This window comes from Cnephaeus nilssonii, assembly GCF_951640355.1.
Source record: "Cnephaeus nilssonii genome assembly, chromosome: 10".
Lineage (NCBI taxonomy): Eukaryota > Metazoa > Chordata > Mammalia > Chiroptera > Vespertilionidae > Cnephaeus > Cnephaeus nilssonii.
The window spans coordinates 6969178-6983806 of NC_137081.1; the positions used below are offsets into that span (position 1 = coordinate 6969178).

The 14629-nt window shown below is 40.3% G+C and overlaps 1 protein-coding gene across 1 annotated transcript; it reads left to right on the forward strand.

The window, feature by feature from the left end:
• Nucleotides 1–13812, forward strand: COQ10B (coenzyme Q10B). Its single transcript, XM_079781940.1, has 5 exons — nucleotides 1–496; nucleotides 4354–4503; nucleotides 6583–6775; nucleotides 11047–11148; nucleotides 12790–13812. Exons 1-5 carry the CDS (start codon nucleotides 165–167, stop codon nucleotides 12955–12957), a joined length of 945 nt encoding a protein of 314 aa, XP_079638066.1. The 5' UTR covers nucleotides 1–164; the 3' UTR covers nucleotides 12958–13812.
• The last annotated feature ends 817 nt before the right edge of the window (nucleotides 13813–14629 follow it).

Sequence of the window (14629 nt, forward strand, 5' to 3'; positions counted from 1 at the left end):
GCCTCGCGACCCGCAGCGCTGCCCTGGAGAAGCGAGGCGGCCGGCGGGTCTCGGGCGGAGGCGGGGTCCACAGTTCGCGAGCGGGAAGCGCGGCGACTCCCGGGGGAGCCGGCCAGCGGGTGGGTGTGTCCGCAGCCCGGCGCTCCCTCTGATTGGCCGGCGGGATGACGTGCGCGCTGCCTCTCGGCCCTGAGGCGCTGGGAACGTGCGTCAGCTTTACGCCATCGGAGAGGAAGAAGGGGCGGGCCCGGAGGCTCAGGACGGCCGCCCATTGGCTGGGAGGCGCCGGAGCCGGGCGGGACCTGGCCTCGCCGGAGATGGGCGGCGCCGCGAGTTTGGTCCAGGAGGTGGGTACCGGCTTCAGTGAGACGATCATGGCAGCTCGAACCGGTCAGAGTATCCTGAGGAAGGGGGTCTCGGTCTCGGGATGTCGTCCAAAGTCGCCGGTAGCAGCTGGACCCCCGGTCTCGGCGCAGGGGCCTACGCGGAACGTCAGGTAATAAACAACAGGGGCGCCGCGGCCAGGGAAGTTTTCCGCCCGGACCCATGGAGTTGTGGGGGCCGGAGGGGGTCTATGAGTGGATGCGGACCCGGACCCGGACCCGGACCCGGACCCGGAGAGAAAGGCTTCTTGGGTTCTCCCTCGGAGAGACTGGGGCGCCGCGGTGATCCGCGGGGGCCCGGCGCCCGCCAGCCTATCCCGCCGCCCCGGCTGCCTCGGTGGCTCCCTGGCCTCGCGAGAGGCGGTGAATCATGGGGCGCAGCCACTCCGGGAGCAGCTGATAAACCGGGCGGCCTCGCCGGCCTGGGGCCTTTCCGCTCTCCTCCCCTCCGCGGGGCTCGGCGCCGGGAGCGAACCCCTCCTCCTGCTGCTCCCGCCCCGCGTGCCGGGGGACCGGGCGTGCGCTCCCCGGTTCTGGTAGAGGTCTTTGCCCCCGCCCTTTGGTTCTTGCAAAACTAAAGGCAGCCGACGTCAGGGACTTGGAATTTTTTCCGCTCCCCTGTAACTTGTAGGTCCTGTAACCTTGAACCAGAGTCTGTCTTCGATTTTCCCGGCTGGTTCCTTTTTTTTGGGGGGGGGGGGCCGGGGGATGGAGATGGGGGGAGGGGTGGAGAAGGACGTGAACCGTGAAAAATTCCCTGCTTCCACCCCTTCGTTTCTTCTTCCTTACGACAATGTCATGAATGATGCTCGAAAGTTGAAACCGGTTGTAAACAATTCGGAACGGAGGGAGGAATCACACATCTTAGTTGAGCTCCAAGGCGTTTAGATTCTATGAAGAATTTTTTTTAAAGGCCAACGCATCCTTTTCAGACAAATATTGGTTGAAATTGGAAATAAGATCATCTTAACAACGTTTACCCCTGCTTCAGAAAATAACCTGAGAAAGTAGTTCCAAACAAAACACACCCTATGGTGCTTTAGATCTGCTTGTATTACTCTTACAAAACGTTTGGATGGCAAAGAAAACAGTCGCTTTTAGGAAGACAGGTACAGTTGCTTTAGTGTTATAATGAAGGCTTACATTTCAAGATAAATATCTGCTGTTGATGATAATGAAGATGGAGGGAGTTTGTGAGTTCTTTGCTAGTCAGAAGCATTAACATAGATTCTGGCCTATGAATCATTAACATAGATGGTTATGATTATATTAGTAGATAATACATAGTTATGATACTATTGTACTTACCTAGTTATTAATAATAGTAAAGGAGCAAAGGGAAGGCCAGACATTATAGGCATGTTCCCTGAAAACATTGGGGGAGGGGACAGTTCAAAGGGAAGATAGACCTGCCCGGTAAGGTTGGGGTGGCGGGGAAGGTGTTGCCTTTCTCACCCACCTGGGAACAGAGGTCTTTGGCCAGAATGGGCGTAGCCGCTGCCAGCGTGCAGAACTTTGGGGAAATGTAATCCCCTAAACAAAGAAGCTTGCTCTCCCATGTTCTTGGCCCTCTTGGGACTCACGTGACTCTGGGCTTACGCGTCTGCTTCCCTGCATTTGCCCCGACACAATGGACTAATGGACTACAGCTGGCCTGATGCTGAACTGGACCCAGCTCCAGCCTGGACAGGGAACTCTGGACACTGGCTTTGCTTCTAGCTTTACTGAATCCCCAGCTGCACTTCTACAACTGGACTCAGGGACATGAGGCCTTAGAAACCCGGGAGCGTGATTCCACGGAGATAAAGCTTTCTACCGTATCTCAGCCTCCCGTGGGGGCCTCCGGAAATTCTTCCAGCGGCACCCCAAGAACCTCACTCCCACTACCAATGGGGGAAGACGAGGTGCATTTTTCTCCGGTAACAGTTATATGTAATTACAATAAATACATACTCTAATAATTATATTATTATAGAGTATTATACATACTCTAACATTTGAGATGTACTATTGGAAGATGAATGACCAAAAAAGCTGTCCTTCATCTGGTCCAGTTTTTATTTCATGGTTTAACCATATATATGATTGTATGTCTCCTCATATTGCAGTTGAAGACACGTTATTCTTGATAGTGTATGAAAATAGATGTGCTGTCCATTGTTACCGTAGTCTGAAAACTGAGCAGGTAAACTCCTATAAGCTTGTTTTAAACACAGGTGTTTCACTTATGATTATAATTGGATTGTGTATGGGTTTCTCTGAGGGACTGAAGGGATGGTATTACATGAACCTCCTACCAAACTCAAAACCATATATAGTTAGAAGTAAGCATCCTATTAACCAGACCCTCAGTTCACCTTTTCAGAGCAATGATCTCTTTTTTTAATAAAAGTTTATCTCATAGAAGCTTTTTTTTCTGATATTGATTTATCAGATAATTAGTAAAATTGTGCACAATATCTTTACATAATTGGTTTTTATAATAGATAACAAGGTAGCTAACAAAAAGTGGGGAAAGTAGGTAAAACTGTTACAGCAGTTAAAGACATCTAAGAATGTCTTAGAAGGGAAACAGATAATAAGGCATTTTGTACACCAAATTTGGATTTGTTATCAGTGTGGCTAACAGATTCTAAATTATTTTTGTGGCTTCTTTTTAAAAGAGGAAGCTAAATTAACTTCCTAATTATTATTATTTTTATTTTTTAAAGAGAGAGTGGAAGGGAGGGGGAGAGAGGGAGAGGGAGAGGGAGAGGGAGAGAGAGAGAGAGAGAGAGAGAGAGAGAAAGAAACATGAGTGTGAAAGAAACACATCAATTGGCTGTCCCTTGCATGCACCCTGACCAGGGCCAGGGATCGAGCCTGCAACCAAGGTATGTGCCCTTGACCGGAATCAAACCTTGGACTCTAGTCTGCAGGCCGACGCTGTCCATTGAGCCATACTGGCTAGGGTCTAATTATTTCATTTCCACTGCTCTACTTTATTTAGCAGAATATGTGCCATTTACTTTTATTGGTATATTCCCACTTTAAAGTAAACTATAGATTTACTAAAAAAAAATCACTTCTTTTAATATTATCTTCACCTTTAAAATAAGATTTGCATACACCCTTACCCTCTCTAGGAGAGGAATCTATCTAAAATCTCTTACTAAAAAAGAATATCATGGATATCTTTGAAATATGTTCTTACCATTTATTATAAAATCAGCTACTACTTGTGAAGTCTTAGAAAACTTGGAATTCACAAAGCAATCTTGTTTTACCATGTTTTCCTCATTATTTAATTTCTTGAAATGTTCCATCCTTTTGTCCCAGGATGATGGAACAACCGTTCGGATAGGGTCACCCTGTCTCCAATCTGAGAGTGAGACCTAATTTCAAATCTAATGGAGTAGATAAAAAATTAAGGAACCCTGCCCTGGCCGGTATAACTCAGTTGGTTGGAGCTTCATCCTATAAAGCAAAAGATGTCAGGTTTGATTCCTGGTCAAGGCACATATCCAGGTTGTAGGTTCAATCCCCAGTCGGAGGCAACTGATCACATCGATGTTTCTCTCTCCCCCTCTCTTAAAAAAAAAAAAAAGGAGAAGAATTAAGGAGGCTCTATGGTTCCAGCTGGGAAAACAACCTCGGTAGATAAGATGAGGTGAAAAATAAACAATGAATATTGGAGCAAGTGTGTGGCAAGATTTTGTTGTAATGTGACCACCGACTGAAAGCCAGCGTTTTGGGGTTTGGGGAGATTCCCTTTGTGCCAGGAGCTTCGAAGCCTAACTAAGCTGTTACTTTAGTTATGGTGCTTAAGAAGCTTGTTGTGTGTGTGTGTGCGCGTGCGCGCGCGCGCACACTTCAGGAATATTGTAAAGTGGCAGAGCCTTCTAAAGTGTGATAGTCATTTTATAAGCTCTGTCATTTGTTTCTCTTAATTTTTAATGTAATCTAAATCACATACTGTTTGTCTTTGTAGATACTTAGCTTCCTGTGGTATACTGATGAGCAGAAATCTCCTACTTCATACCTCAGTTTTGCCCAAGGAGATATATGCAAGAACTTTCTTCAAAATTGCTGCACCGTTAATAAACAAGAGGAAAGAGTATTCAGAGAGGAGAATTATAGGGTTTGTATACAGTAATAGTTCTACTAAAGAGCACGTTCTTTTCTACCGAGTATTGTGCCTCTTTTTTCTGGATTCTCTGCTTGTAGGCTAAGTGCTGTCTCTTCTAGAGTGGCCTTTCCATAGCCGTTGCTTTTTATAAACATATTTTAAGTGGATATAATTACATGGTAATTTTATAGGATATATTTCAACCTTGACATGTAAAGAAAATAATTAAGCTGTTATGACCTGCATTATTATTATACATTATTCTTTTCTACAGTGGCAACATTACTAATATCTAGGCCCCAAATATGTTTAACTAGCTCCCTCACATACACACATACAGAGATAAGTACATACAGACATACTAAGAGTCCCCTACCATCTAGAACCTTTTCTGTAAAGGGCCAGATAGTAAATATGTTAGGCTTTGTGGGCTATACTGGCTCTGTTGCAACTACTCAACTCTCATTGTAGCCTCAAAGTAGCCATAGAAAATATATAATAAGTAAACGGGCATGGCTATGTTCTAATAGAACTTTATTTACAAAAAGAAGCATTGGGGCCCTGATCTAGGGGTATATGTAGCATAGGATAGAGATTCTGCAGTTCTGGTACCATACATAGTTATTACAATATTATTAACTATATTCCCTATCCTGTACCTTAGGTCCCTGTGATTATTTTGTGACTACCAATTTGTAGTTCTTAATCCCTTCACCTTTTTTACCCAGCTCCCAAGCCCCCAACCCTCTGGAAACCATCAGTCTGATCTCTGTATCTATGAGTCTGTTTTTATTTGCATTTTTTAAAAATATATTTTATGATTTCAGAGAGGAAAGGAGAGGGAGAGAGAGATAGAAAGATCAGTGACGAGAGAGACTCACTGATTGACTGCCTCCTGCATGTCTCCTACTGGGGATTGAGCCCATAACCTAGGCATGTACCCTGACCGGGAATCAAACTGTGACCTCTTGGTTCATAGGTCGACGCTCAGCCACTGAGCCATGCTGGCCGGGCATGAAATGTGCTTTTAATATAACAATTTATGATAAATCTCTTTGCTCTAGAGCAAGCATGTCAAACTCAAAGGCTAACACTGGCCAAATAAACAGGTTTAAGTTTATGTGGGCCGCAAAAAAACAAAAGCTTCAATTTTCATAGAAACGTAGGTTTATTTCGATAGAGACATGCTGAATACAAAGGGCTGAAATAAATGAGTCATCGTTAACATAAATAATAGAACATTTTAATAAAAATTAATATTTTTTCTTTGAACATTAACTTACTAGATACTGAATAACTGCACAAATTAATAAGCATAACACAAATAAACTTATTTTTCTCATTCTCCGAAAGTGAAATATTTCCTGTTGCGCACACCAAACAAGTCAGTACAAGACTAATGATGTGGCAATTGGCTGCTAAAATATTCGCTGCTAGCATTAGTGGAGAGAAATGGTGTGCCTGTGCGTAAGGGTAATGAATGCAACACAATTATAGTAATCAGTCATTAGTGAACATTGTAGTTCGTTATTAATAATTATGTATAGCAGGATATTATAAAAATTAAGTTACGAAATTTTTATTAAAAATTTCTTACATACCATTATATTGGCTGGGCCGCAAAAATATTCGTTGTGGGCCGTGAATTTGACATGCTTGCAAGTCTAAAGTATATATTTGATCTTTTAAATAACGGAGACAGAGTTCCACATTGATGTACCAGAATTTATTAATCATTTATTACTATCATATTAAGCATTTATTAATGTCTAATCACTGGTAAACATTAAGTTTTTTTTCCTCACAAACTCAATTTTTAAGTGCTGGCCATTAATTAAAATTATAAAAAGTACATCTGCAAGCCAGATCCACTCTGTGGCGTGCCAAATTATGACCTCTGCTATATATGTATATTTAGTTCCCTTTCATTTTGTGTTGCTTTGAGGTCACTCATTTCAGAGTATGTATGGTTCAACGTGTCCCAAGTGATTTATTGTCTCATATGCAATAAGTCTTATTTATATTCAATCTAAAGTATATGTATACCATATAACTAAATGCAGTTAACGGTTCTTTTTTTTTTCTTTAAAGATACTCTATGCAGGAAATGTATGATGTAGTAGCAGGAATGGAAGATTACAAGCATTTTGTTCCATGGTGCAAAAAATCCAATATAATATCAAAGAGATCCGGATACTGCAAAACACAATTAGAAATTGGGTTTCCACCTGTATTGGAGCGCTATACATCCGTAGTAACCATGGTGAAACCACATTTAGTAAAGGTAATTGTTTTATTTCTTTTAAATATTCCCAACATATTAATTATATAAAATGGGTTCAAGTGTAATTGATTGAAAAGATTTTCCTAAACTAAAAGAAGAGGAGGAAAATAACCACTAAAATAGGAAAATGAGAAGCTTTTTTTTTTTTCTTCTTTCTGTTGAAGACTACTCACTCACAGGAAAGACTGGGCCACACAGTGAGAAATGTTTTAAGTTAATCTTTGCACTGTTTTTGTTTTTTTTTAAGTGAAGGAAGGGAAAGCTGTGAAAGGATGAAGGAAGGTAGAAAAGATAAATGTGGAGGGCATAAATATTACTGTGGTCCTGCCATGTTCCAGGTACTGAAATGCCAGCTGCTGTGACATGTGTTACATTAACCCTCTCACCCTTGTCAGCAGAGGGTACATGTATAGGAAAGGTACCGACTGCAACACACAAAAAGGCAGGCTCCGTAGGGTAATACCCATTTCTTTGGAATTCCTAGAGTGCAGTGACAGACTTTTACAGCTGAGTTATGTTTTGTGCCCACAGGATTTGGTGGTGATACCATTTTTTGGTATCAGCCAGAGCTAAGCACCTTTGTCATTTCTTTGTCAGGCACTGAATGAATTGTAACTCATAGTAGAAAGCGTATGCTTGTTCAGTGAAGCTAAGACCTTCAAGTCCACCCTAGTCTCACTCTCAAAACTTGAACTCCACTTAAAAGACTGTGTTCCATTCTGGGATTTTGCCATTATTGTGAATGTTTTAGAGTTTTTACATACTATACTTAATTGCCTAACTTATAATGGCTATAATTTAAATAGCTACTGATTGGGCTATTTGTAATACTTCATTTGAATTACTCATTTAATCTTCACCACATCCCTTTGAGATTCAAATGTTATTATTCTCATTGTATAGTTGAGCAAAATAAAGCTCAGAAGAGTTAGATAACTTGCCCAAAGTTAAAAGTTTTTATAAGACTCTATAACTCAGTCTTTCTGATATCAATGAATATTTCTATAATCTTTATTCCCTGACTTCAATCTCCTACCACTTAAACTCTTATAACTTAAATCTTAAAATATTGTAGGTGTCTAAAAGAACTCTAAAAATAAAATCGCATTTTCTCCCTCTGGCTTTCTTCTCTTCCTGGCTTCTTAACACAAACAGGATAAAGTCAATCGTTTTATTGATCATGGGCCCATCTACTCCACCATCCTTTCTCACACACATAACGTTACAATTAATGTCAGGCAGTACCATACATCTTCAAGTTCCATGAATGTACCATACATACTTATTCCACAGCCCCGTGCCTTTGCATGCTGTTCACTCTTCTTCCTGTAACGAACTTGACTCCTTGCCTGTTAATTCATCAAATTCCAGCTGTCTGATGTTGCTTCCTCCCTTTCCTTTCATATGGAAATCAGCTCCACCTCTGATTTCTCTGGGCTTTTTACATGCTTTATTTGTCTCTTAACCCTCGTATAATTAGTTCTTCATCTGGATTTCTGCTTGACAAGATTGAGCTACTTGAGGGAATGGGACGTCCTCTTTTTCCTCTCAATCCTCAGGAACAACACTAAAATGATGGGAGCCATGAGGGTTCCTTGCTTACGAAGATCTCACTACTGTGTTCCTGGGTTATTGCAGATCTAGAGATGCTAATAATAATGTCAGGAAATTTCAACACTGGAGGAGGGAGGAAACCATTAGAAAAAGTGATAATAGATGTATTAGATGATCATTGCTAGCTCAGTTTTATGAGGCTTAGAGAAATTAAGAACCTTACACAAATTCACTGTATGTTTCATATTCCAAAACTTTTTCCATTAAAGTAAGCTGCCTCACTTAATGTGCTAATTGTTTCAAGATATACTTGAGAATAACACAACTATATATGCTCGGTTTTCATGGCTCAAGTACTGAATTATAATACCTAATACACATTTACTTATAACATGCAATAAAAATCATTATAACAAAGGAAGGCGCAGAAGCCCTGTGACATTTTCTGTGAATTATTAGCTTCCCCAAATGTGCCTGTGACTTTATGTGCCAGTTATAATGTGTTTGTCTACATGAGTCTGTAATGGCCTGAAGCTCTGAGAGTTCTCAGCAGATTTAATAGAGGCAACAGGTCAGTGACTCTTACTGCCTAGTTCAGAACATAAACATTTTATGTGGCCTAGTTTCTATGGCCAGGGTCTTGTCAGTCAAAACCACCAGCTGAAGGTCATCATCAGAACACCTACTGTGTTCAGCCTCTCTGCTGTTAGGAATGAGGTCTTTGGTAGTGATATCCCTTTCAACATGTAGCCGTAAACATCTGTCCTGGGGCTAGATGATCCGCATGAGGGCACCACTGCCACATTTTGTGCCCAAGTAGTCAGGAAGGTGCTGTATTGTATTGAGTCTTCTCAGCAGCTGGTTCTCCTACATTGTTACATTCCCTGTAAGCTGCTTATGTGGTTGTAAGAAAGGTAGAATGTATTATCTTAAAATTGGCTAGCTGAAATAAAGGTCTTATTACAGACTTTTGGTGTGCTTAAAAATGAGCTGGTCATTATTGAACTATATATATAAAGCCGAACTTAAAAAAATTTTTTTTAATGTTTTTATTGATTTCAGAGAGGAAGAGAGAGGGAGAGAGAGTTAGAAACATCAATGATGAGAGAGAATAATGGATCAGCTGCCTCTTGCACACCCCTCCTGGGGATCGATCCTGAAACCTGGGCATGTGCCCTGACCAGGAATCAAACGATGACCTCCTGGTTCATGGGTTGATGCTCAACCACTGAGCCGCACCAGCTAGACTAAATTCAGGTATTAAAGTAGTTAGTATTTCTGAAATCATTAAAAAATATATTTTTTAAAAGTAGTATTTTAATTACTACTATTTTACAATGTCTAAATGAATATTAAGACATTCACTTGTTTCCATTTTAATAATTAAATTATATTTTTGATAAGCATGTAAATAGAGCATTTCTTTATAAATACCATACTTGTTATTATGGATGTAGTTGATCTTTGTAATGATTCTACCATGTTAACATCTGATAATTGATTCAAAGGGAATTCAATGAAGAGGAACTGAGGCATAAACTGCAAATCAATTTTTAACTCTTTGGCTCCCAGTTTGAACTATCTGTGGAGAGATCCAGAATGGTCAGAAATTCTGTGCTTGGGGAGGCTATAGCTAGGGAAGAAAAAGTGATTGGTTACTTTGCGGAAAATAAGTTTACCTATGCAAGTCCTTATTTTGCTAATCTGTAGTGTATAGCATTGGGGAGGGACATTATAAACTCTTGAGGGAATAAGTTATCAAAGAGAAAAGGGGTAGAGGAGCTTTATCATTTATTGGCTCCAATAAATGCCAGAAGAGCTGAACACTTAAGGCTTAATTGAGGAGGGTTTTTTGTTTTTTTTTAATGGTCTGCTGCTGGGGAAAGTGGTATGTATTCTTGAGGTCAGTTGTCTACTAGTATAATAAGGCCCACATAGCATCTTAGGATAGTAAATAACTTCATCCAAGGTCATAACCCACCCTAACAATGAACTAATCTGGCCTCCATTTTCACACAGCAGAAGGCAAACTCTTCAGTGGGTCTCAGTCAGCATTTTTAGTGCTATGGAATGGGGGCTAGGATGCTCTGCACTGAATCTCACTAAGTGTTGCATTTCAGTGTGCACACACAGAAAATAAACGTGCGCACTGGAGAGGTCAGAGGTCAGGCACAAGAGTCAAGGCCAGGCTTCCATAAAGACTGGAGCCATAGAGGCCTCTAGAAATAAAGGATAATGAGTGAAGGATGTGATTGATCAGAGAAAAATCTTTGGGTAGGAAAGAAGATAAAATTTTCATAGGGATCTGTGCCAGATACCTTAAAATGTTTTAGCCATCTTAGAGTGATGGTATAAGATAGATATTATACTCATTTTCTAGATTAAGGAATTAACTTGTTCAGGATAACTTTTAAGGGGCAGAGCTGGAAATAAACATCCAGAAAATCACTCCGTTTTGCTGCTGGAGGAGAGAACTCTGAATAGCTCAGTGGGTGAGACGATGGAAGAGAGAACAGCTGGCAACCTTGAGGGTCCCAGGGGAAAAGAAAATGCTTATATTGGCAAGAAGTTGCTTCCTAGTACCAAGCTAAAAGAAGTTTTCATCACCGGTGGTGACTATAAAAATATTTGCCTTTCAAAGAAGTCATCCTACATTATAGATTCTGGACAATCCAAGTGGTATTTATTGCAGCTGTATTTTTTTCATTTTGTTCTAGGCATCCTGCACTGATGGGAAGCTTTTCAATCACTTGGAGACTGTTTGGCGTTTCAGCCCAGGTCTGCCTGGCTACCCAAGGACTTGTACCTTGGATTTTTCAGTAAGTCTCTCATATCACAAAGCCCTTCATTTGCTCCAAATATCAGGTGAAGTTGGTAAAAAAAAAAAAAAAAAAGAATAATCCACTTATTAGAGCCCATTAATATGCCATTATTAATAATCTTACTGAAAACCACTTTTTTAAAATCTCAAATTTTTGAGTATTGAATTTCTTTTTCTTTACTAATTTTTTTTTTAATATTTTTTTTATTTTTTACAGAGAGGAAGGGAGAGGGATAGTTAGAAACACCAATGAGAGAGAAACATCGATCAGCTGCCTCCTGCACACTCCCCACTGGGGATGTGCCCGCAACCAAGGCACATGCCCTTGACCAGAATCGAACCTGGGACCCCTGAGTCCACAGGCCGACGCTCTATCCACTGAGCCAAACCGGTTAGGGCTTCCCTACTAATTTTATAAGAAAGAATATTAATGAATCTTTTTCTTTCTATTGTATTTCTTGAGACCTTGAATAACAATTCCTTCTCTACTTTCTAATTTTTACAAGTCCATAGGTTATAAGACGTGTGCTGACTTTACTGCCAGTTTAATCACTTATTAACACCAAATGAAATTTACACATTGATCTGTATCTTATGATGCAGAAATAAAATGCAAAAGAAACAAATTATGTTTTTAGAATCTAGGGACTGAGATATTTTCTTGTTCACATCACTGTGGCTTTTTCTTTGCCAACAGAATATATTTGCTGTTTATATTTGCAATTCAGGTATTCCATTTTAAAAAATGGTCATAATATTAATGGTCATAAATTTCTACATGCTGTTCTCAGCTCTTAAATTGCTTTCATTAAAATATTAGTGGACATCAATGGGACAGTTGGGGACATTTGAATTAGACCTGTGTAGATTAATAGCATTATTATCTAATAATATTAACTCCCTCTGTTAATTTCCTGGTTTTAATAATTGCACTGTGGTTATAGAATATATTAAAACAGGGGAATCTGGTTGATGGGTTTATGAAAAATCTTTGTACTGTTTTTGCAACTTTTTTGTAAATCTTAAATTATTTCAAAATTAAAACTTAGTAGATATTTGCTCCTTAATATACTACTTCTCAAAGCTTACCTGAGTTCTATCTTGAGGGGATATAAGTTCGTTGTCTACTTTGACATTGAGCCACCTACCCCATCTGTTTTGTGGATCAGTCTTACCTCCTTGCTGCTACTTCCCAGGTGAGGAAGATTGCTTCTCTTCCTTATTTCCTACTGGGAGGTAGGGAGATCTAAAAGGGGCCCCTTCATAGGAAGCCAGAGTAATAAACATGGGATTCAGCAAAGACTTTTTCCATTTTTTTTTTTAATTTTTCTTTCCCGCTCCTCCTCCCCCCCCCCCCCCCCCGACTTTTTCCATTTTTTAAACTTAATAAAAGCTGGCTCTGCCTTGAAATGAGTCATTGGTCTTGTTCACTTACGTTTGTTTTGCCCACAGTTGTGCTTTTTGCAGTAAATAGGACTCCCTCTTCCGAGAGGTGTTCAAAATCTCATCTAGATAGGCCCATCCAGCTCTGCCTTCCACTCTGGGCCAAAGAGCCCATTGCCCAGTGTGGACACAGTGCCCTAAGTAGAGATTTCGTGAGAAAGACCTTCCGGAGTTAATTGTGAACATTTTCCTACAGGTTTCTTTTGAATTCCGCTCACTTCTACATTCTCAGCTTGCCACATTGTTTTTCGATGAAGTCGTAAAGCAGATGGTAGCGGCCTTCGAAAGAAGAGCGTGTAAGCTGTATGGTCCAGAAACAAATATACCTCGGGAGCTAATGTTTCATGAAGTTCATCACACGTAAAAAGAGGAAAGGACTGAACTGTCACCTACTTGTGACTTCAGTGTATTCACTTTTAGAGCGTGCTTTTATCATTTGCTTTCCGAAGCCAGAAAGCATTTGTTCAGCCCAGCTTTGATTATAAACCTGCACCATCGAAAATTTGCACTTGGAATATGGAAGCACACGTACATAGAATTCAATCACGTATGATTCAAAGTAATGTGTACATTCGCATATTTACCGTCAATGGGATGTCATCACTATTGCTAGAATACTGACGTCACTCTTCTGAGAGAAATTGAAACTAAATTTAAACCTTTTAGTTATCACTTTATCCGAAAGAGGCTAGTTGAGATACTCATGTAGTATTACAATGACCGTATCACGTTTAAGTTATTAAATTCAGACTATTTATAACTGTCATAGGGCCTGTGTCATGGGTTAGGATATTTGTGTAATCATCAGATACTTACAGTAAAAACGTTGACTTAACAATACTGTTAATGAAGGTTCCTTGGCACCTTTTTAAAATTGTCCTCATGGTAGTAGGAGATAATTCAATGCTATAGTGAGGTTAGCTCCCCTGATAAACTCCTGGCTTTTTTTGGTGAGTGGTCCAGAGCTTTAAGCTACATTTTTTATAGTTTGCAACCTCTCCCAGGTACTTTGCTCTTTCAACAATGCTGATTGTGTATCAAATTGTGTCTACAACAGTGGGCATCATGAAGAGAAGTTGGCTGCTGTCTCCAGCACCATGCATCCCTATTTTCTATTTATTGTGTATACTCACTTTCAATAATGTATTTCAAACTGATATTTTTGTATACAAATCAATGTCAGGACTGAAGTGGTAACTTAATAAAGTTAATTTGTTTATTTTTTGTAGTTATTCCGGTTATTGAAATCTTCCTGTCTCAATGTGTATTTACATAGGCATAGTCAAGTTTAGTTATAGCATTTAAATCTTTAAAATACTTTCACAGAAACAAAGCTGGACAAAATTCAGACTTTTAATCAATGTTGATCACCTTCCCTCCTTTCACTCCATACCCAATAGCCCTCTTGCATTACCTTTCCAGTTACAGTGCTATTAACTTTGTTTCTTCAGATCAATTAGGGGCCTCGATACTTAGTTCCCTGCATAAATGCACCTTTGCATCACTATTGAATACGTTGGTTTGGAGTACCTGATGTATACAGCAGTGAAGGACTCCTATGCCATTCACATGGAACATGGTTGTGCCCTCACACAGGTGAAGCAGTACCTTCCCACTTACAGGTGAGTTATCTCCCAGAGCTTCAGCAGTTTATATGTAATTTGATAACAAAGTTTTTTAAAAATGCCAAAGACCCAGTTATCTTTTCTCTACAGTACTTCTCTTTTGGTGGAAATAGAATTTGTACTTTACCATACTCTTCCAAACACCATGGGTAAATTCTTAGGTTTAGAATCTAACTTGGTGCTTAGGCTGGTATTCCAGCATGTAGCTGGTGTTTCGGTGAGGGAACCCTGGAATATGTAAATACTGCCTTGATCTAGCCATCCCTTTGACCCATGAGGTTCAAGTTATGTCCGGAACCCAGGTCACAGGAAGTGTAGACAGGCTATAAACCCGAGCCTTCTGGCTCCACTCTCAGGGCCCCTGGGTTCACTCCATCGAGTCCAGCAGTCTGGAGGCCATGACTGTGACCT